Below are 23872 nucleotides of genomic sequence, written 5' to 3' on the forward strand. Positions count from 1 at the left end.
TTAATTTCTCTTATTGACTTCAGACTTTTATGAACACAATTACACGGCTAATGTAGTATATAACTCATAAAACTGAAAATAAAACAATTAACACTTTCTTCTGTTACTCCTTATAGAATCATACACTTTTGTGGCACGCGACTTCGGTTTCTATAGATATATTTATATATTTGTTATTGCTTGCACCTGAATGGTTTGATTATCCACAGTGCTGAAACAATAAAAAGAAATCGTTCAACAGCAGTAAAAATTGAGATATCGTTTTACTTACAAGTATTAAAATAAAAACTAAATTTATAAGAGTTCTAAAAAAATGTGGCAAAAGAAGAAGAATCATTAGTTGTTTATGAAAAACATACGATGTTAATTTAAAGCTATCACAACATCAAGTAGAAATAAAGGTTTAATCATTAACCACATCATCATCATCACGTAGCGCTACAACCCTGGGTGGGTCTTGGCTGACTGTACAACTTTTTTCCAATTTGTTTGGTCTTCCATCAACCTAGGGTCAAATGGAATGTTCATTTTCCGGAGATCTGCTTGGATGTTATCTCTCCATCGCATTCTGGGACGTCCGAGTGGTCTTTTACCTGTGGGAATCTCTTCCCATACCAGTTTTACAAGTCTATCGTTATGCAGTCTGTGCACGTGGCCTGCCCATCTTAGTCGCTGTGATTTAATTTCTTGGACAATATCGGCGTCATTGTAGAGTGCTTTTAATTCGATATTGGTTCTGATCTTATACTGGTTTGTGGTGATGTCATGGCGAGGTCCGAAAATTTTTCTAAGTATTTTTCGTTCAAAGCGTCTGAGCTTTTCTTCGTTTGCTTTGGTCATGGTCCACGTTTCGCATCCGTATGTTATTACAGGTCTGACAATGGATTTATAGATTTTGATCTTTGAACTTCTTGTAAGATTTTTTGATTTTATGAGCTTATCCAGTGCGAATAGACAGCGGTTTGCAGATTGGATTCTGTCTGTTATTTCTTCAGTAACATCGTTGTCAGCTGTGATTACGGCCCCCAGATACTTAAAACGTTGTACTGTTTCAAAATTGAAGGTGTTGATCGTCACATTTTGTCCTATTCTGTCTCTTTGTGTCGTTCTATTTATACACATATATTTCGTCTTCTCTTCATTAATCTTGAGCCCTACTTCACTTGTTGCTCCTTCCACCTTGTTGAAGATATCTTTCGTGGATAGGATGGAGTCTCCAACGAGATCTATGTCATCTGCATATGCGAGTAATAGCTTGGGACCTTGAACCGATAGCAATTCTGTTTTTATTTCGGCCGACCTCATGACTTTCTCTAATACAAGGTTAAAAAGTAGTGGAGATAACGCATCACCCTGTTTGAGTCCACTGTTGATTTCAAAGCTGCCAGATAGTTTATTATTTACACGTACTTTAGATATTCCACCCTCCATACAGACTTTGGTCATCCGAATGAGTTTCTTTGGTATTGAGAGCTCCGCCATGGCATTCCATACTTGGCTTCTTTCTACGCTATCATTAACCACATATTAGACATAATAATTAATCTGATTCCAATAAAAATCATATTAAAATGCCTAATTACATATAAACAATAAATAAAAAATAACCATTAACTCAATAAATACAGGAACGACTACCTCTAAGCTACTAATATAATGATTTAAGACTACCATGGGCTTTGGACATATCTACAGTGTATCGACTATAGAAAAGAAAAGAAAAAAAAATATTTTAGCAGCCCTGGTAATAGATTTCTTTGTTGGTGATTACATTCTTCACCAACCTACTGGATGTCCAGAACTATAAATCCTAAAGGAAGGCAACTTATGCAAAAACAACAATATTAAGCATCTATCTACGGAAATATCCATATTATGTTCCACAGCAGGAATAAAATCTCTGACCTGGTCAACTTCTGTTTAGAAAGAGCAGAGTGATGTTTCGACCTGTCTTCCGACTACTCCCTTGCTTTAATCCCAGTAAACACTTAATCAGTTAAAAGAGGTAATTCTCCCTATATGTTAAATAAACATACCAACTGGGAATATTTAAGAACACTCAAGGAAGAATCAAGTACCAATTTTTTCAATCAGAACTAATTCCCAAATTGCCGCAACAATGGAACATTTTATTCATTCTGTAAATCACGCTGCATCACAATCTAGACGTACACAAATTTGTTCGTATAATAAGTATAATGACTGGTTTTCGTAAATTAAAAATAAAATCGCCAACAACAACAGACTTAGGATAACGAGGAAAATGTTTATGTATCTACTGAAACAAAGTCTCGACACAAAAGAAGCTCTCCGAGATTTAGGATATCCCCAAAAATACCTGAGGTAAAAATGTGGAATATCTATATCTATAAAAAACAGTAAATACAAAAATAAGGTAATATCTTTACTTACATTAATTCCGGTAGCGTTACATGGACCGTTTCCACTTTCAGTTCTGCTTTTTTATGCGATGCTAGATGCTGCTGCAGAGAACTACTCTGAGAATATCTTTTATTGCAAATTTTACAAGTGAATGGTTTATCTCCAGTATGGGACCTCATGTGAACCTTTAGACTGCTGGAACTTGCAAACCTGTAAAGAATTTACATAAAATATTTATATAATAAAACAGTGGGTAACGTGTCTTCTTTGAAGTTCCTCTCCTACTCCTTCCAGGTACTAGGAACTCAGTGATAACCAATAACAACCAATACTTACACATATTTATATAGAAAATACTTACTTTTTATCACAGCACACACAAGCATAGGGTTTCTCTCCAGTATGAGTCCTCATATGGCCAGACAACAATCCAGAACTTGTGAATCCTTTGTTGCACACCACACAGACGTGTGGCTTTTCTCCAGTGTGTGACCTAGTGTGAATAATCAAAGTTTCGTGTCGACTGAATGATTTATTGCAAACTTGGCAAGTGTACGGCTTCTCTCCTGTATGAACGTGCTGGTGGATATTCAGTGTACTAGAACCGGCAAATGCTCTACCGCAAGTACCACAAACATACGGACGGGAACCAGTATGAGTTCGCATATGAATTCCTACATATCCAGATTGAGTGAACCTTGAAAAAGAAAGTATTCTCAAAAATGTAAACCTTTACAGTTATCATCCAAAAAGTATGTATACGTGTTAAGCCATATGTTACCGTGGAAAAGATATAGTGTGAAATACAGTAAAAAAAATTTTTTTTTCGTTTTCTGCTAATAATTGCACTGTATATATAAAATATTAAGCGTTAATATACACAGCAGAGGCATGTCTTTAGATGAGAAAAATTATTGGTTTACATTTTATTATAGAAGGTGCCACGAGAGTGATTCCCGATGAAGATCATACGTTAGCTCTGACTGTAACCGCCGTGAAGGACTTAACATAGAAAAACATAAGTCCACCTAAATCCAAAATTTAGATGGTACACATCTAAATCTTGTGAGTAAAATAAAATAGCGGAGGAGATACTCGACTCGGACTTCATGGTTAGAAAATATCAAGATTATGATATATGTTAACACAGTAATTCAAAATTATAATATAAAAGCATACAATATATATATATATATATATATATATATATATATATATATACCTATATACATGGACAAAAATATCGAATAATTTGTAATTTTCTAATTTTTATTTTTTCAAAATAAATTCTGGTCAATCAAGTCGTTTATTGTGAAATACAGTTTATTTTAACAATGTTTAATGAACAATTTTAAGTTTTTATGCGGAGAATATTGCGAAAAAAATAAATGCTTAATATTCGGTAAATAAAGTTATTTTACTTCAAACTTAAATGCTAATTTAAATTGCTTAAACAAGTCTTTTTAACTAAAAGAAGTACATGATTAGTAACGAGTATTCTCCCCTCTAGCTCTTATTACTGCTTGCATTCTTTTAGGTGTACTTGCAAGTAAATTTTGGACATATTCTTGGGAAATTGCATTCCATTTATCCTGTGCAGCAAACCGAAGCTGCTTTATCGTATTTGGAATGGGATTTCTTTGTCGTATGCGGCATTTTAGGTGATCCCACATGTGCTTATTGGATTTAAATCCAGGCTAAACGGTGGCCAATCCAATCTTCGAATTTGAATCTCATCAAGATAATTACTCACTATGGCAGCGGCATGTGGTCGAGCATTATCGTGCAATAATATGAATCTTTCATATCCAATGTAACCAACATATGGCAAAACATGATCTTGCACGATGTTTTAAACGTAAGAGTCACCAGTCATCCGACCAATCACTTCCACAAGTGCGGTGCGTACCTCTCAACTAATCTAATACCTTTCCAAAGCATTATGCATCCACCTCCAAAACTAACGGTCTGGGCGAGATTGTAGCTGGCGAATCTTTCTCCAACTCTTGGTAGACGTAGTTTTGGCCATCTAGCTTCCATAATAGGATTCTGGTCTCATCCGTGAAAAACATTTTTTCAGTTGTCGATATTCCACTGAATATGTGTTCTTGCAAATTTTAAACGACGAGCTTTATGATTTTGAAGAAGACGTGGAACTTTGGCGGGGCGTCTGAGCTTTAAGTTTGCTTCTTTTAATCTTCGTCTAACTGTTTCTGAACTTACATTAACTTGTCTAACATTTAATAGCTTATTTCTGAGGTGCATCAATGTCAATGAACGATTTGGTGTAGAAATAAGAACCAAAAAACGGTCATCAAGTGCGGCTGTGCACCTTGGGCGTTCCTGAGCAGGCCTTCGTACGAAATTTCCTGTATCGCGGTACGTTTTTAAAGTATTCGAAACTAGATTGACTTCTCCTGAGACGTCGTGCGACATCTTTTTGTGCGTATCCTTCCTCGTACAAAATTGCCATCTGTCCTACTTGGGCTTCATCGCAGTATCGAATTGATGTGTTACTTGTGTTAAACCTAGTTAAATCAAAACAATATTTAATTAAACTCAATAAATTAAACTAAAAATAACCTAGCTAAGAATTAGTATGATTTTTCCTTTACGTGAAGAAGTTTTTTTATGATAAAATGTACGAATGATACTAAACGCTGAATAAACGTCAAAATAAAGGTCAAAATATTTTAAACCAGTTGAGTACATCAGCCTATTACATGAGTGTCGTCAGTAATCTAAAATTTGTTTTGAAACAGTGCTACAGGCCATGTTTCATATATTCGAATTTTTGCTGCCCTACATACATTTTTTGCATTTAATGAGCCCATTACTCTACTTCCTTTTAATAGTTAGTATCTTTTCTATTTTCTTTTTCTTTTTCTTCTTCCCCTTTATTCGTTATTGTTACACCCAAATACTCGAACTGGCTGACATTTTCAATTTTGTTATCCTTTCCTCTAGTTTTAAGTGTGACGAATTTATTGTGTTTTGTTATCTCACCACGCATTTTCATATACTTGTTCTACCTGTTTTCGCTTCATTTATATACAACTCAAATTTTCTTGCTTCATCTTCAAAGTTCTTAAACATGTGTTCAAGTTCTTTTCTGTTCTTGTTAAGACGACTACATCATCTGTGTACGCTATACATTGCTGTTTATAGTGGAAAATGGTACCCGTAGTTTGGATCTTACTTTCTCTCATTATTGCCTCCAAGACAAAGTTAAACAGATCAGTAGAAAGTGGATCCCCTTGTCTTAATCCTCTTGTAACCAAAAACAGATTTGACATTCTTCCTTCTATGACCACTTTATTGTTTGTACTTCTCGATCGATAGAGTTATACGCCTGTTTAAAATCGATGAAGAGCATGTGGAGTCCTAGGCTTTGTTCGTAACTGTTAATTTGTATCAATTTTAAAGTAAATATTTAATCCACTGCCGATGTTCCTGCTCTAAACCCTCCTTGGTATTCACCTACTATGCCATTTTCGTATTTTTTCAATCTATTACGTATGATCTTTGCTAATATTTTGTACACAACATCCAGTAGCGCTATCCCTCTGCAATTTTCACAAAGGGTTCTGTCACTTTTCGTATGTATTGGGCAAATTACGGCATTACTCCATCTCTCTGGTATTTTCTCCTCTCCTCTCCACACTCTCAGTATCAAATTCAATAGCTTTTTCTTTGTAGTGTGACCCCTCCTTTCTTTAAAATTTCAGCCGGGATTCAATTATCCCCTGCGCTTTTACCGTTTTTAAGCCATTTTATTGTTTCCTTTATTTCCTGTTCTGTTGGTTCCTCTACGTACTCCTCATCATTATCCTCTGATTGGCCCATTGCCTCATCTGTTTGCATCTGTTCTTCATTATGTAGCAGTACTTCAAAATACTGCCCATCTGTTTAATTTTCCTGCAGTATTTTCAAGTAGCAGTCCTTCTTTATTCCTACAAAAAATTGTTTGCGTGTTATTTGTTTGTCTATTTCTCTTCACTTCTTGATAGAATTTTCTGTTTTTAATTCTCTTTCAAAATATTCTCTCTTTTTTTGCCTGCAAATTCTTTTAGCTTCTTTCCTTTTCGTCTCATGTTCTGTAATTGTTTCCTGGGTTCTATTATTGTCTTTTTCCAACTTTGCCTTATTTCTTAGCATTAGTGCTCTTTTACATTCCTCGTCGAACCAGTCCACTTCTCTCTTCGCTCCTGTTGGAGTGAAAGTTAGAGTGAAAATTAACTTTAAGATTTCAATGTCTGATCCGATTGTTAATAAGAATGGAATACCAAAGGGCTCCGTATTGGGTATTATTGGGATATTATTTATTTTGTATATTAATGAACTACCATATGTAATGTCTGATGCATTTGTATTAGTTTATGCGGATGACTCAACAATGCTATATCGCGATAAAGACATAATTTTTTTACAAGATAAAATAACAAACTCACTGAAGACCTTCAGTATTTCCATCAATGGTGAGGGTATTTTGAGTTGTAGTGATTTGAAGTTTTTAGGAGTGACTTTCGACTCTCATTTATCTTTTAAGACTCATTGTTGGAATGTATGTAAAAAACTCAATTCTAAATGATATCAATTGAGAAATTTGGGTAGAATACTTAGTCTGCAACACCTTCGTCTTTTTTATTTTGCTGAGGTACAATCGACAATGAGTTACGGTATAACTCTCTGGGGTAGCTCTTCTAGTATAAAGGACGTTTTCAAGGCACAAAAGCGTATTGTCAGAAGTATTGCAGGTGTTCCGTATGGTTGGTCTTGTAAAAACCTATTTAGAGATTTAAATATATTAACAGTGCATTAGAATTTACATTAGATACTAATTCATAAAAATAAAAGAACTTTTTTACGTAACAGTGATATTCACTCACACAACGCAAGAAATAAGAGACAGTTTGTAATACCCTATCGACATTTAGAAATAAGTAGAAAGGCATCTACTGTCTGTGGTTTATTACTGTATAATCAACCTCCTCAATAATTTAAAAACATTAATTCTAGAGTGTATCTGTGAATGTCCAAGCTGCAACATAACCAAATTTAATATTATTTTAATTATATGTCTATATTGTACGTTTTTATGTATTTTAATGTTTTAAATATTTTTAATGTATTGTTTCCATTTTTTTTTGTAATGTTTAATATTTATAATTTTAGTTTTGACTTGCTGTAAACTTTTTGTAACTTACAGTCAAACAAACTATCTATCTATCTAGATATCTATCTATCTGTATTCGATGGTATTGCCTAAGCAAACATTAGCTGCTTCTGTCATAGATGTTTCGATTTTACTCCATTCTTCTTCCAATGTATCAGACATTAAGTTGTCTTCTTCTAATCGTGCGTTATTCTCATTTTCTAACCTCTTTGCCACTTATTGGTCCTTAAGTAAGACCACGTTATATCTCTTTCTGTCTTTTAAAACATTTAGTTTTACAAGTAGATCTTGTTTAATTTTGGCTATTACCAATATATGATCACAACTTGCATTTGCACCTCTATAACTTTTGCAATCTCTGATAGTTCTGGCATGTTTATTTTCTATTAATATGTGATCGACTTGGTTTTTACTCTGCCCATCTGGGGATATCCACGTTACTTTATATATGTCTTTATGATCGAATTGTGTACTGGTTATCTTCATTTTATTCTCCAAACTTTTCTCTCCTGTTATATGCCTGTAAAGTTCTTCCCTAACGACATTCGCATTTAAATCTCCCTTTCTTTTAAATTTAAATCTCCCTTTCTTTTAAATTTAAATCTCTCTTTATCTTCGGGTGAAGCCGATTTGGTTTTCTTGAAATGTCCTTCTACATGTGTATTCTATATCTATATTCGTTGGTATTAACTTCAACGGCTCACAAAGAAAGAGACCCCAAAAAACTTTAGTTGGTTGAAAGTAGTTACCGAATTTTCCCACCATCAAGCAATCCAAAAGTGACATGACATTTCGACTCCAATAAACAAAGCGGTAATTTCAAATTTGAGTGGTATATGACTAGTAATGTCAGTTGATAATAATTATATTATATGTTATACTATTTACCATCCTTTATATGTAATACTCCAGGTGTAACACCTATATCATTAAAATTAAACATCAACAAATCAATACCAAATGAGGGTACAATTTGTGTTAATTGTAAATATAAAAGATTCAAGAAAATAAGCTAATTTGATTGGTTACCTTTTGTTACAAATCGGGCACGAAAACGGCTTTTCCCCAGTATGGACTCTGAGATGTTTTTCTAAGTTGCAAATTTGAGTAAAGCCCTTTTCACAAACTTCACACACGTACGGGCGTTCTCCCGTGTGCGATCTAATATGAATTTTTAAGCTTCTGGCCTGTAAAAATTAGAACCGTTAGCAACTTTCACGTGTTTTGAAGGATACAAATAATATTTTATATGGAATTAACCCACAATTGATTGTAAGGAGAATAATTACAGTTTACATTTATTTGGATGTTTCGATTTGTAATCCGGAAATCATTTTCAAAAATTTTTAAAATAAAAATTATTAATGATCTTAACCTGTAAACGATTATAATTGGTGCTGGGGTAATACTAATTTGACAGTTGACTTACTTGGCCTCGAAAACTTTTAGACGAATCCACAGCAAACTCATCAAAATAAAATATGATAAAACAGAATACAATAAGTTCCGTAGACAGAATACAATAAAACGAAATGAAACTATAACTGAAAAATAAGTTTTAAAGGCAGAGATACTACAGAGTACAATGTAGACGATAAGATGACTATCATCACTGACGGATGTACTTTTAGGAAATAGTGTCAATTTCGATCAGATGGCTAGGCGGGCCAGCGCACCTACATCGATGTGAGCAGTCTAGAGGTTTCATGCAGCGAAAATAAAAAATGTAACATAGTAGTATGTGGATAATACTATATTAAATTTTTATAATTACCCCAATGATTTGAATAAGAGATGGGAAGTTACAGCTCGTTGTTACTCATTCTATTGATCCATATTAGAAGGCGTCTGGCATACTAGAAAACCCGGAATATACGTGTATACGTACATGTTTTGGTTTTTCTAGCGTTACTACTTATCTATTGGCCAACTAAATCAATTTAATTAAAAACTGCAGATCAACTTTGGATTTTATACTGATGCTGGCTATACTGATATTCGAAATTTGTCTCTGCCTGGCATATAGCTGAAACCATCAACCTAGCAAAGTTTTCACTTTGTAGTGCATTTGCCAATCCGCTGACTCTTCGAGCTATATAACACATTTATGGTAAATCCTAGTAATAAATCCACGATCAGCTTCTCCTACGATATCTACAATGTATGTTCCTGTCCACATCTGAGCACTTGAGCTGATGGTGGAGCTCTTCATGTTCTGTTGCGATCGCTAATTGGGTGAGGTGAACACGACCGAGTAGCTGAGGACGACTTAACTCCGGGTATCAGACGACGCCAGGTTTCATTCGTCTTCTCCCTTCTTAAGAGGCTCTGCTGGGAGTAACTATACTTTCGTCGAACAGGAATGGGTTAGGAACGAACAAACACAGCAAATAAGAAAGAGAAAAAATGTAGCCTTAGTATTTCAAAACTATGGAACTGGATCGGCTTACTGAAGATAAAGTGAAATTGCCTGGAAAATAGTCAGGAAAACCGTGACAAAGCTGAGCAAGGACGAAAAAATTTCTAGAGAACCAGCAGTCAAGAAATATGTTAAGTACCTCTTAAAGCAAAAAATTTATCCAAAAAAAGCCGAACAGTACGCGCTAAAATGTATCTTAACGCCACTAAGATGTGGAGTATACACAAAAGATATTTTAGGTGACAGTATGGAAATGTCTATGAACCCAAACTATTCGTATATCTACAATCGACAATATATGTTTCTGTCCAACAAAAAAGATTTGCCCAAACGGCAGTTTTGTCATGTTACCGTTTTTTCTTTGGATTCTTAAGATTCTTTGAATAGTACCTAAAAGAAATCACAAAAAGATAATCTTACCTCAACATATTGTTTTCCACAATATTCGCACGACAACAATTTATGTCCAGTATGGTATTTCATGTGTTTTGACAAACTAGAAGCCCATTTGAACGCCCGACCGCAGACTGAACACAGATGCGGTTTCCCTTTGATGTTCCTTAATTCTCCTGTATGTTTCTTTTTATGTTTAGTGAGGTTGGAACTCTCAGCGAACGACATATCACACTGATCGCACTGATGCGGTTTCTGTTCTAAGTGAATTTTTAGATGTCGTTTTAGGATTCTAGCTTCGCTAAAGGCTTTATCGCATACGTGACATTCGAAGTCGAGGTCTTTTGGATGAGACATCATGTGGACCTAAAAAAAAGTGTGAACATTTCTAATACGAGTAATGACCAATAAAATTAATCAATTATTGTACTAAAATAGTTACTTTCGTCCTTTTGGTTAATTTAACTTAAAATTCGATGCAATATACAGGGTGTAAGAAAACGGTAGGTCATAAATTAAACCAGAAAGTCTGATGAAGTATCCAAATCTGTGTACTAAATAAAAATTTTATGGGGGTTGAGATTAAATATATAAACCCACATATATACATATACAGTGCTAGTCAAAAGTCCGTTCCCCCCTCGTATCTTTTGAACGGTTATACTTATAATAGTGAAAGTTGGAAAAGAGCTAATAAACAGACGTAGGCTTCTTAACTAGTCATAACAAGTGACGTAATAGTGACAAATGACGTTACAGCGCCACTGTGTGAAAGTTCAACCATACTAATTTTATTTGAGGTTAAGCTCATTTTGATGAATAAATTAAATGAATACTAAAATTGTAATTTCGCATTTAATTAATAAATATTAAAACCTGCGCATCTCGTTACTTGTCAAAAAGTTGACGTTTTTTAATTCTCTAATTGTTTTTACGTCAACGTCAACTTTTTTGACAATTAACCAGAGGCAAACGTTAGAATATTTATTAATTAAATGTGAAACTGCAATTATTTTAATATACCTATTTAATCATACTAATTTTGTTTGTTAAAAAAGTTGACGTTTGTCAATTCTCTAGTTGTTTTTAGTTTGCAAAAGCGTTTATAGCTCAATAATTATTTTCTGTTTCTACTTAGTTTAGTCAATTCTCTAGTTATTTTTAGTTTGCAAACGCGTTTATACCTGAATATTTAGTTTCTGTTTCTGCTTAGTTTAGTCAAGTTGTTTTTAGTTAGTTGTTCTTAGTTAATATTTGGTTTAATTATTGTTTAACAAGACCTTTAAATTTTTATATTTAAAGGCAGAATGGTACATACTGTAGCCGACAAAGTAGCAGCTGTGTTAATAATTGGTGAATGTGGAAATAATTTTCATGCAGCGGAACGTCTTTTTAATGAGAGGTACCCCGATCGCCCTACATCGAGAGCTTATTTGAGGAAGCTTCTTCGGAAGTTTAAACAAACAGGTAGTGTTCAAGATGTCAAACGATCTAGTCGACCAACAATTAGTGATGACAAAAAAATTGACATAATTTAAGAAATGGTAGTGAACCCTACTTCTTCTACAGTCCAAGTTGCATCTATCTATGAAATCAGTCAAAACAAATTTCATATATACAAATTTAAAAAATTACAGAGGAGAAAAATACAACTTCCTACGACTTATAATGGAAGGGAAAGTGGAAGGAAGAAGAGGTCCAGGAAGAAGAAAATGCTCCTGGTTGAAGAATGTAAGAGACTGGACAGGCATGGACACACATTCGATACTAAGAACAGTTCAAGATAGAGAGCAATTTGCTGTAGTTATAGCCAATCTTCAGTAATGGAGAAGGCACCTTAAGAAGAAGACAAATTAAAAATTGTGCACCAACTTTCAGATGATGACCCCGCCGAAGACTAGAATTCTGTGAAAATATGTTCAATAAAATTCACCAACAGCCCGACTACATAAAAACAATTTGTTTTAGTGACGAAAGTACTTTTTCTCTCAATGGAAATTTTAACACACACAATGTGAGGTATTGGAGTGATACAAATACTCACGTCTTTCGTGAAATACATAAGTTCTTATTTTCCAAAAAAAAAAAATAAATGTTTGGGCAGGTATTTTGGGAAACCACATAGTTGGGCCTGTTTTTATCAATAGTAACTTAACCGGTGAAGTGTATCTGGAGATGTTACAAAATGCAATTGAACCGTTAATACTTGAAATTCTCGAGGATAATCCAGATGAATTCGGCAACTTGGAAATAACGTTTCAACAAACTGGTGCTCCTGCACACCATTATGGTGAAGTAAGATGATATCTAGATGAGGAATATCGTGGTAGATGGATTGGACGTATGATAGAATGGCCAGCTCGGTCACCGGACCTCACACCATTAGATTTTTTCTGTGGGGATACTTGAAATCTAAAGTTTACGCTATAGCACCCGACAATATTGACATTTTGAAACAATGAATTGTTTAAGAGTGTACGGCAATTTCGCCCGACACATTTGAACGAGTACGGCAAAAGTTTAGAAATAGGATGCATTACTGTCAGGAAGTAGATGGAGCACATTGTGAACACTTACTATTAGAACTGGTTGTTAAATATTTATTAATTAAATGAGAAGCTACAATTTTAGTATTTATTTAATTTATTCATCAAAATGAGCTCAAACTTAAACCAACTCATAATGACGGAATAGGTATTTGCAATACCTTTCAAACGAGTTACTACTTGCCATAACGTCCCATTTAAAATTATCTGTCACAGTGGCGCTGTAACGTCATCTGTCACTATTACATCACCTGTCATGACTAGTTAAGAAGCCTACGTCTGTTTATTATCTTCCTCTAAATTTCACTATTATAACAATAACCGTTCAAAAGATACGAGGGGGGAACGGAGTTTTGACTAGCACTGTATATGGAAACGAACACAATTCGTCAAACTTTCCGTGTATAAATTGGTGTCAATAGACTGTTACAACGGTATTTTTGTATGCCCTACACCTTCAGACAGTCGGTTAGACACAAACCCAAACAGGGAAAGTCAGCGAATGTGTCCTGCTATTTCAACTAGCAAACTTCTCAAGCGTCAACTATATCGGCCCAAAACGTTTGGAAATTTTTTAGAGTTTTACATCCATAGACTTTCGGTTTATCTGATAATCAATAGACTTTCAATTTATCTAAGTTAGTAATATTCCTAAATTTAGTAGATAGGTTCTGTTTTTAAATTTAGTTGTTTTAATTTTGTATGTTTGTTGTTTTGGGATAATTAAACATGTACTTAAACAACTCATCTATTATTTTAGTCTTACTTAAAGGATTAGATAAACTTTTTACCACCTCTTTATGGGTTATATTGAACAGAAGCGTTGGTGAATAATTACAGTCCACAAAGGCCATTGGGGCTATTCTATTTATCAACAAATTGGGCGTTTATATTTGTTTAAAGACTTTTGATTCTGAATATTTTCCTCTTGAGGCTGCTAACAAATGATAATTAGCGAAATATTGAGAAATAAAGACACATATAAAGACATATATAGACATCGCTTCTCACTGATGCTTGAAGTTAACTGCATCAGCGAGAAGAGCTGAATTAACTACCTGACTTGACAATGGCAAGTGCGACCTTGCCGAAACGTCATCAAAATAATGGTTTTTATCAAAACCAAAATTATTCAACGCGGAGTCAAACACGGAAAACTACAGAAAGCACAACCGCGGAAATTTCAAGTGTAACATATATATATATATATATATATATATATATATATATATATATATATATATATATATATATATATATATATATATATATATATATATAGATAGATAAATACATTGAAATAAACCATTGCATTTTCTTTGAATTCGAACACCACCATTATTCTACACGTGTTTTGAGCTATTCAACTCTCATCAGGAACACTTGTGACTTCAGACTGAAATAAAATGCAATCGTTATAGTAAAATGACATGTTTAAATATGTTAGCAGCGACCTCTATACGAAGCAACAAAAAGTCAGGAGACGTCTATTTGGCTATCGAAAAGAACATCGCTAGACTCGATGATGTCTACAGACATCATCGAGTTAAGATTTTACTTTTCTATACCTACTAACTACGTCATACTGAAAAGAATCTAGATTAAAAAAAAAATATGTACCTATCCATGTAAATCCACTACCTCGTAAATGCGGTAATTGGCTTTCCTACCTTTAAAAGTCCATACAAAAAAACAAAAAATTGGAGAAATCGGGCTAATTGACGATTTTTTAGTAGAAAAGAAAAGAACTCTTTTGAAACCTTACCTTTAGATCAACTTTTAATGGAAACGATTGATCACACTTTTTACAAGAATATTTTTGTTTATTGCTGGTATCTTCTGGTTGTTTCTCTTCAAGCTGTAAAACAATACCCTCGCTTAATTCTTCACTGGTTGCTTCTGTTACTGTTGTGGTTTCTATTGTATATAAACCCTCTTTCACCTAAAAAAGACATAACTTACCGACGATCTAGGCAACCAGTAATGCATTAGATAAATACAACAAACGTTAATATTATTATGATGAGGTTTAGCCGGAGCAAAGGTTGTAAACTTGGCATTCATTTAGTGACGTATCTGTAATGGAAGTTACTGCTAAGTATTAAGTCGTGTTATCTGCTGGTCTGACAAATTTGTACTCGTCTCTGTTCATAAAACAGGATCTTTTACAACTTAAGTGAATCAATTTTATCAGAACTTGCGTTTGCTATACCCATTTGAAAGTGTTGTTAACAAATTTGAATAAAACAGTGTCACGATAGAATGTAACCTTTTCTACAGTACATTATTTTTAATCCAAAACAATGACATTTAAAATCCACAAATTAAGTCGTTAATATAAGTGCAAAGTTTACATAAAAAGTAAAAATGAAACCGTTCCAACTTGACTTACCACCACTTGATCGTCATCAGTATATGTAACGAACTCTGGAATATCCTCCTCAATAATGACAGTACCTAGATGTTCAGAAAACTGTAGCTGCTCTTGTAATTCTTGCTTAACTTGTTCCCTCTGTTTCTCGGCAAGTGTATCTGATAGTTGTTTCTATAAATAATATTTTATCAACAATTATTAGATTATTAGTAAGAGCTATTATAATTATTGTCTTGTAATGGGATTATTTATGTTTCCTATTCACTCCTATGGAAGATTAGATATCAATAAAATTTTGTTGAGAGCTTAAGCATAAATAGTTCGTTTGCGTTTAAATGCGGCGTTGTACCGTTTAGTTAAATTTTTTAGTAACGTGTATAGAGTTCCTAAAAATCTGTGTCGTGTCTAACGTGGTTCGAAAGAACAACTTAATCCACATGTATCTGAAACTTTTCTGAGATAAAAAATGAGATTTGTCCTTAAAACACCGATATTTCTGTGTTCTGGAGAACGACTCATAATTCTAGTCTAAATTGAGTTGATTAATGCTTAAACGTTTGCCGTTTGGGAGGTGTGACTTAATGAGAGGATTGAAAAATGTAGAAGAAAAAGAACGGGATTTAGATAGTGGTTCTCGTAGAGATAACACCATCGCTTTCTCACCGGTGAGTAATTAACTAGCTCGACGGTGTACCCAGAATAGTTGATCTGTAAATTCATTGAGGTCGAAGTAGCTCTTGATCACGACTATCCAGTTTGTTGGCTGTTTGCATTTTCAAGGTGCACACTGCTCAACAATCATGTCTTTGCAGAAGCTGTGCTGGGTCGACTATAAGAAAAAACGAAGATCATAAGGATGAGATCAAGTATTCTGTGTTAGTTAAACCAAGAACGTACAATCAATAAATCAAATATTTAATAACGTGACTGTATATCTCAGGAGCGAAAATAAATTACAAAGATGGTTTAAGTATAATGTAGATAATATATTAATTAAGAGAAAATAAAGGGCCAACTCGCGGTCACGATAAACACATTGTTGAACTTGTTTTGATTGTCAAATTCAATTATTTTCTGTATTATTCTGGTGATACTAAAATCTGTCTTAAAACGGAAATTTACGGGATTAAGTAACTTTTTAAGATGGACAACTTACGGAACCTATAGATACAGGCAATGGAATAAGACAGGGATCCCTATGCTAGAACGAAATTAAAAATTTTTGTTACACAGACGATGCAGTGCTGATAGCACAAAATAAAGGTATTCTTCAGAGGCTAGTTCACAGATTGAAATCGAGAATTTATACCGCCAGTATAAGACCAATAATAACGTACGCATTAGAAACAGGAGCCTATACAACCAAAACACAGAAAGTGCTGAAAACAGTAAGAGAGTACTACAGGAAACACATTGAGAGTCCGAATACGGAGTGACGAGATCAGAACAAAATTTAACGTACATGGTATAAACAATTGGGCACTAAAGAGAAAAAAGAATGAAACAATCATATCAGTATATTGGTGGACACAAGAATCATTAAAATAGCTATGGACAAATCACCAAATGGTAGAAGTATCGGGAGACCGCGCAAGAGATGGAGTGGCAATCTTCCATAGAGGCAACAACCCGCCAATATTATGTCTTATTCTGTTGAAACTGAAATCTGTCTTAAAAGTGGCTGTTTGTTAGTGAATATGAGTTCTTATTCTGGTTGTATAGATATTATTGGAGACAATACGAGGGATTCAAATCTCCGTTGTTAATATACACCATCGGACCATTTGCATAAATATACAGGTATCTTTCTCTTATCAAAAGTATTATAAAGGTTAATTGTTCTTTCTTGATGATGGTGGAGACAGATTTTGAATAAACGGAAATAATTATTAACCTTTTCTTGAGGATTAAAGAAATTAACCAAACATTCTGTTTTTTTAAACAATAAAAAGAAGCTTTTTCTTATCAATGTTGTTTAAAAAGATATTGGATAAATTAGTTCTAACAAAAGCCATCGATACCAAAAAAAACTTTTTGATTTAGCTATAGTATATGTATACTTTACCTGAAAGTCTGGTGATAGATATTGTCGTAGAATATTATCTGACTTCTCACACTGCTGTTTGAAAGTGTAAGCTCTGCTACATTGTAGGACACATTGCACACACATAAGATGAGGAAAGCCATCATTTTCTGCCACCTAGAACACAAAATATGGGAAAAATAAGAAGGGTATGGCGCGATAAGTTTTTAAATAAGTAATGGTGGATACAGTTATGTTAAAAATCTGAAAATTCGAATGTGTAGGTTTTGGATGACGCTGAGTTGCAATATAATGTTTTCTTACATGTGCCACTTCCGGTTATACCGGAAATAGAGGTCAACTTTGTTACTTTAAATAGAACCTAATATTTTTTAGTTTATTTTTGAATTCTAATTCAAATCCAATGTGTTCAACTCATTAATTATTTCAATATTAGTAAAGGGTAGACCATGGCTGTCAAAGATTTGACAGTTAAAACGTTAATTGTTTATGCAGTATTATTCTGACAGTCTTCTTTGCCAGTTTCTATAACATAGTATATAATGGCAAATGTAGGATTTACTTAGGATTATTTTTTAAATCTTATTATTATTTACGGCGAGTGTAACAGAATTGTTGAATGAACTTGAATGAAACTCTTCTTCTTTTTATGTAGACATGACTTTTTCTCTGTTTTTCAATGTACCTCCAGTAAGCTGTCGTTCCATCGTTTTCATGGTCTTCCTACTGATCGTCTTTCTCTTGGGGAACCGTCTCTTGCCCTCTTTACTACTCTATTTTTTATCATTCGGCTTATATGATCGTTCCATTCTACTCTTCTATTTCTTACCCAGTTCTTGATGTTCTCCACCTTGCATCTACGTCGTATATCTGTACCTCTAGCTCTGTCCCATAGTGTCTCACCATCAAGTGTTTTCATCTATGCTGTTTCTAACATCCTTTTTATCCTCTCTGTGTAGGTCGTGTTTCTGCCGCGTATGTGATTAATGGTCTGATAACAGTTTTGTAAATTCTGCCGTTAATTTTTTCCCGATATTTTTATTTCTCCATATTGTTTCATTCAGGCAGCCTGCTGCTCTGTTTGCTCTATTCACTTGATCTTCCACTTCAGTTTCGAGTTTTCCGTAGCTAAATAATGTGATGCCTAGGTATTTAAACTCCATCACTTTTTCTCTTATCTCACCTTCCAGCTCCAATTTACATCTTAGTAAATTTGCTGTTGTAACCGTGCATTTTGTCTTTTTTGGGGAAATTAACATGTTAAATTTTGTGGCGGTTATATTAAATTGGTACATCATACGTTGTAAATCGTCTTCACTTTGAGAGAGTAGTATTGCGTCGTCTACATAGCAGATTATTTTCAGTTGTTTCGACCAAATGCAACTGGTGATATTGTAAGAAATTTTCTTAAAAAATGCCGTTAATTTGGCCAATTTAAGACAAAAATTAATAAAAACAAATCACTAGTGGACAATGACATAAACAAAATTAACGTTTAATGATATTTTAGAGTCTGTCCTTAGAGATTGTGAGATCTTACTTTGCCGACGAGAAAAATTCATCGCATTAAAAAAAACACAAACTGAAACCATTTTTATATCATTTCATACAACACTTACAATTATGTGATCTTCCCCGAGGGGTATAATTGTGAATGATTTTTAATAAATACCTAAGAGGATGTCAAGTCAAGTCAAATTTATTGATCACATGCGACATTATACAAAGTACATTTATGAGACAAGTCAAAGTTACAGACATGCATCTTAAAAGTATATAAATTATTAAACACGATAAAACATATTTAAAAGTTATTTTTAGAATATGGCTCTAGCTCACAAATGTATTGATGTACACACCTCCGAAAGTTTGGCTGATGTAAATTCATTCGTGTATCTATTGGTAATTTGTTAAAGTAACTTATGGCTGCATAATGTGTGTTACCTTCCAACAAAACAGAACGATGTTGTGGAAGCATAAAGTGATTGTCTCTGAATCTTGTTGAATAAACATGGTTAAACTGAAATTTATTAAATTCATAAATTTTGCTATGTAAATACATTATACACGAAAATATATACAGACCAGGAATTGTAAGAATATTGTTTTGTCTAAAGATGCCTCTACAAGAATCTCTAAATTTCATTTTAAACATTATCCTAATATCTCTTTTCTGAAGTACGAGTATCTGCTCTAATTCAGAGGTACAACCCCAGACTTCAATGTCATATTTGGCTATTGAGTAAAAATGGGCAAAGTATACTGTTTTTAATATTGATGTATGAAAGAGACGTGAAAGAATTCTCAATGCATAACATGAGCTACTTAATCTGGATTTCAAATTAGAAATGTGGTTTGACCATTTACAATTACTGTCTAGAAGTACCCCCAGCAACTTCGTGCAGTCTGTTTTATCTAATGCTGCTTCTATAGTGGCTTGATGGTTTAATAAATTATTTGACGTGAAAATCATATACTTTGATTTCTCTTCATTCAAAACTAATTTGTTGGATAAGAAATAACTCTTGATGGTGGATAGTATCTGTGTAGTTTTATTTTGCAAATTTTGATCAGACGTTCCTGTGACTAGAATGTTGGTATCATCCGCATAACTGATGATGTTAACCCCAGTCAGTGAATTAGTTACCAAAGCTATATCATTAATAAATACTATAAAAAGTAGAGGACCCAATACACTACCCTGAGAGATACCATAATGGATATCCAATGTGTTTGATTCGTTTACAAGTTCATTAGATGTTATCTTTACTTTTTGTCTTCTATTCTCTAGGTAGGAAGTAAACCATTTTAGAACTACACCAAGAATACCAATCCCCTCAAGTTTTATTAGCAACAAATTATGATCCAAAGTGTCAAAAGCCTTGGACAAATCGAGAAATAAACCACATGCCTTCTCTCGTCTGTCCAAAGCATCCAACACTAAGCTGACGAAATTTGCAAGAGCTGTAGTTGTAGACTTAGAAGATGTAAAACCATGTTGAAAATTATGCAAGACACTATGCTTTTTTAGGAATGCGTTCATTCTAGTATAAACCAGAGTTTACAATTATCTTTGAAAACACAGATAAGAGACTTATGGGACGATACTTGTTAAGGTCATCTTTATCACCACTTTTGAATAAAGGGATTACAATAGATAGTTTAAACATACTAGGAAATATTCCTTGTTGAAAAGAGGCATTACAAATATCCGTCAGTGGATCTGCGAGAGCATGAATGCATTGTTTTAATAACTTAGGGGAAATCTGATCAAAACCACTACTGTGTTTGGATTTAAAACTTTCGACTATACTAGTTATTTCCTGTGGGTTAGTTGGATATAAAAACATAAAACAACTATTACGGTTTTTTGATGCTGATGTAAACCCACCTATTTTAGTAGGATCCAAAGCGGCAAGTAACTTTGGAGCCATTTCAACACAATGGTGGTTAAATTTGTCTGCTAAATTACTGTTATCATCACTAGGTACTTTTGAGTTATTTTGTTTCCCGACTGTTAAGTTTACTAAATGCCAAATACATTTCATTTTATTTGATGATTCGTTTAACTGTCTCATGAAGTAACTACTTTTAGCCGCATTTAATTTAATTGAATATTCTGCCTTTGCCAAATGAAGGACTGGTCTAAGATTACTATTCTGCTGACAGATCGTTTCTAAAAGTTTTAGCTCATCCCTTAAATTGTACAGTTTCTGCGTAAACCAATTCGAACGTGTACATTTTTTAGGTTTACATTTAAGTAGTGGAAAATGGGACCGAAAGTAATTTTGGATAGTATTTAAAAAAGCTGAAAGGATGAAAGCTCTAAAGGATGAAAACTTCATAAAAAAAGTAATATGGTCTGATGAAGCAAAGTTAAGCAAAAATGGATTATTTAATCGACATAATTGATCTAATGAAAATCCACATGTTAGTAGAGAACGTTATTTCCGGAGTTTTAATGTTTTTTGTGCAATAAAAGACGATAAAATTTTAGCATTAAAATTTTATGGTGAAAATTTAAATGGTGAAGAAATAGTATAAGAAATAGAGTGGCGGCTTCAGCTTGGTATGAACAAGATGGGGCACCTCTCATAACTTTGGGCGTATTGCTCAGCATCTTTACACGACATGTTTACGATAGATAAATTGCCAATCAGGGTCCGTTTCGTTGGCCAGCTCGCTCTCCTGACTTGGCTCCTTCAGATTTTGGCATTTAAGGTTGCATTAAAAATCAGGTATTTTCCAAAAGTGTTACGATAAAGGAAGATATGACGCAAAGAGTCTTAATTGCTTTTAATTCTTTAACACCCGACTAAATTTATAGAAATACAAGACAACTTAATGAAAAGGATTAATAAATGTTTATAAGTAGATGGTGCGAATTTTGAACACTTAGTTTAAAACTTTATTTGTTTAATATTACATTTAGTTATTTTAGTAACCGGAAGGTACACAATCGGGACAACATTATATTTCAACTCAGTGTCATCCAAAACCTACACCTTCAAAATTTCAGATTTTTAACACTTTTAAGTGTATCCGTCATTACTTTTAATCAAAAGTTGTCCCACCACACTCTGTATTGGTTATATCCAAACTCTGTGACTCTCTGTATTATGTAAATTTATAACACCTATTTCTATTGGTAATTATAGAACTGTGAACTGTGTAACTGTGAATCTATGAACTATGTAACTACAAAAATTAGTGTTTTTTAGTAGCCTGTGTATGTTTATTTTTATTATGTTTCTTTTATAAAAACAAAAAAACATATAAATACCGGAGAATGCATGTGATATATTGCCCATTTACAGTCTCCTACAAGACACAACAAAGCTACAATTGGGAAAAAAACTAACAGAAGCATCAGGGACCGACAACAGAGAAACGGACCAGACAAAGAACATAAAAAAGAAAAAATATAAAGAGATAAGAATAGCACCTTAGAATATAAGACCGCTACAACAACAAGAAAAATCGAAGAAATTGCAAGAGAAATATACCAAATTCGGATAGCAGCTGTGTACGCGAGGTAAAATGGAAAAACAATGAGTAGATAAGCTAAGAGGAGTACACATTGTCGTATAGCGACAGCATTAAGGGTCAGGAAAGAGGCTTCTAAGTATTTGGAAACATAAGAAAAAAATGAATTTTAAACCAAAAATAAAAAAAATAGCGAGTAACAGACTAAAAGAAGGCAAGCATTCACGCACGCTGAGGTAAGTATATGCATTGACAAAACCTAAAAAAAAAAGAAAAAGAATACTTTTACGAATTGTTATGAAGCGTGAAACAAGATAAAAGAAGAAAAAATAATGTGAGAAAGCTAGAAAGCAAGAAGATGGAGATGAATTAAATCCAAAAACAAGCTAAAACAAATTACAAAATGGCAAGAAACGGAGCAGAAGCTAATTATAACAGAAAACAAAATATATGAATAGAGCAATGGGTAGAGCAAGAGGGAGAAGAACTAAGAATATGAACCGGAAAAAATAAAAGAAATATGGAAGGAATAATTATACTCAATCCTAAGTATGAAGGAGAAAAAAACATAATGAATGTCCTAATCCCAAACGAATTAAACGACGACGAAAATGATGATACTGCATCCAAAGAAAATAATATTGATTTTTATTTATTTTTTACTTCAATTACTTAAATACATGATACCTATAGATTATGCAGTAGTTTAATATATACTTGATAATAAACTATTTAGGGATGTATGTTATACCACAGCCAATTCACCTTCGTGCCGGTGAGTAGTCACTGCCAATTGCAATATTTTTAAAATCTTAAATTTCTGACATTCTTAAATTATTTTATATTAGCTAACAATGAATATTTGAAGTTTTATAATCAGTCATTTTAAATATAGCAATTATGAGTTAAGAATTTAATAAATATGTTCGTGAAAAAGTTACATCTGTAGAAAATAATCACCTGGAGAGATGCAAAAGTATTTAACATTTCATCTAAACATGCTCCAAATAAGGGTCTCATATCTCCTTTTTCGGATAAACAGGCCCTACAAATTTTATCAATATGTAGGGGGGCCGTCAGATACATCGTCATATCCATTATTAATTTAGAAAACACAAACGTTTCAAACTTTGGTAGGACGTAAGTCCATCGTTTTATCACCACTTCACTTTACAAAAGATGGCACCTGAACAATTACTCGAAATATGTCGTTGACGGACTACAATGTCAAACACAATGAAAGAGGTCCAACGTAATGCGCAGCTTGCTTGATGACACGGAAATGTTGCGCGGGAATATTTAAACATTTAAGAATGAAAGTTATTTAGCAAAGTTAGATGACCTACAATACAGAGAGCTTTGAACAATTTCATTACTGGTTTTTTTTATTGTTTTTACTTTCATACGGTCAAAGTTTTCTTATATTGGTTTACAGGCTAAAAACTGAGTTGTTTTATAAAATATTTAATGTGTTATTTTAACGAGGGTTACAACAATACGAAGTTTTATCTACCTCTTGTAATTTAAAATTATTAATTTGATAAAACAAAAT

The 23872-nt window shown here is 33.5% G+C and overlaps 1 protein-coding gene across 1 annotated transcript; it reads right to left on the reverse strand.

Annotated features, from left to right (window-relative positions):
• On the reverse strand, positions 1-23671 carry LOC140445305 (uncharacterized). The gene is made up of 9 exons (XM_072537270.1): positions 23281-23671; positions 17356-17490; positions 15309-15461; positions 14682-14858; positions 10398-10736; positions 8588-8745; positions 2744-3079; positions 2413-2592; positions 1-211 (listed from the first exon to the last, which is right to left on the reverse strand). The coding sequence occupies exons 1-9, from the start codon at positions 23416-23418 to the stop codon at positions 163-165; spliced, it is 1665 nt and encodes a 554-aa protein (XP_072393371.1). The 5' UTR covers positions 23419-23671; the 3' UTR covers positions 1-162.
• Positions 23672-23872: the final 201 nt, after the last annotated feature.

This window comes from Diabrotica undecimpunctata, chromosome 7 (genome assembly GCF_040954645.1).
Source record: "Diabrotica undecimpunctata isolate CICGRU chromosome 7, icDiaUnde3, whole genome shotgun sequence".
Lineage (NCBI taxonomy): Eukaryota > Metazoa > Arthropoda > Insecta > Coleoptera > Chrysomelidae > Diabrotica > Diabrotica undecimpunctata.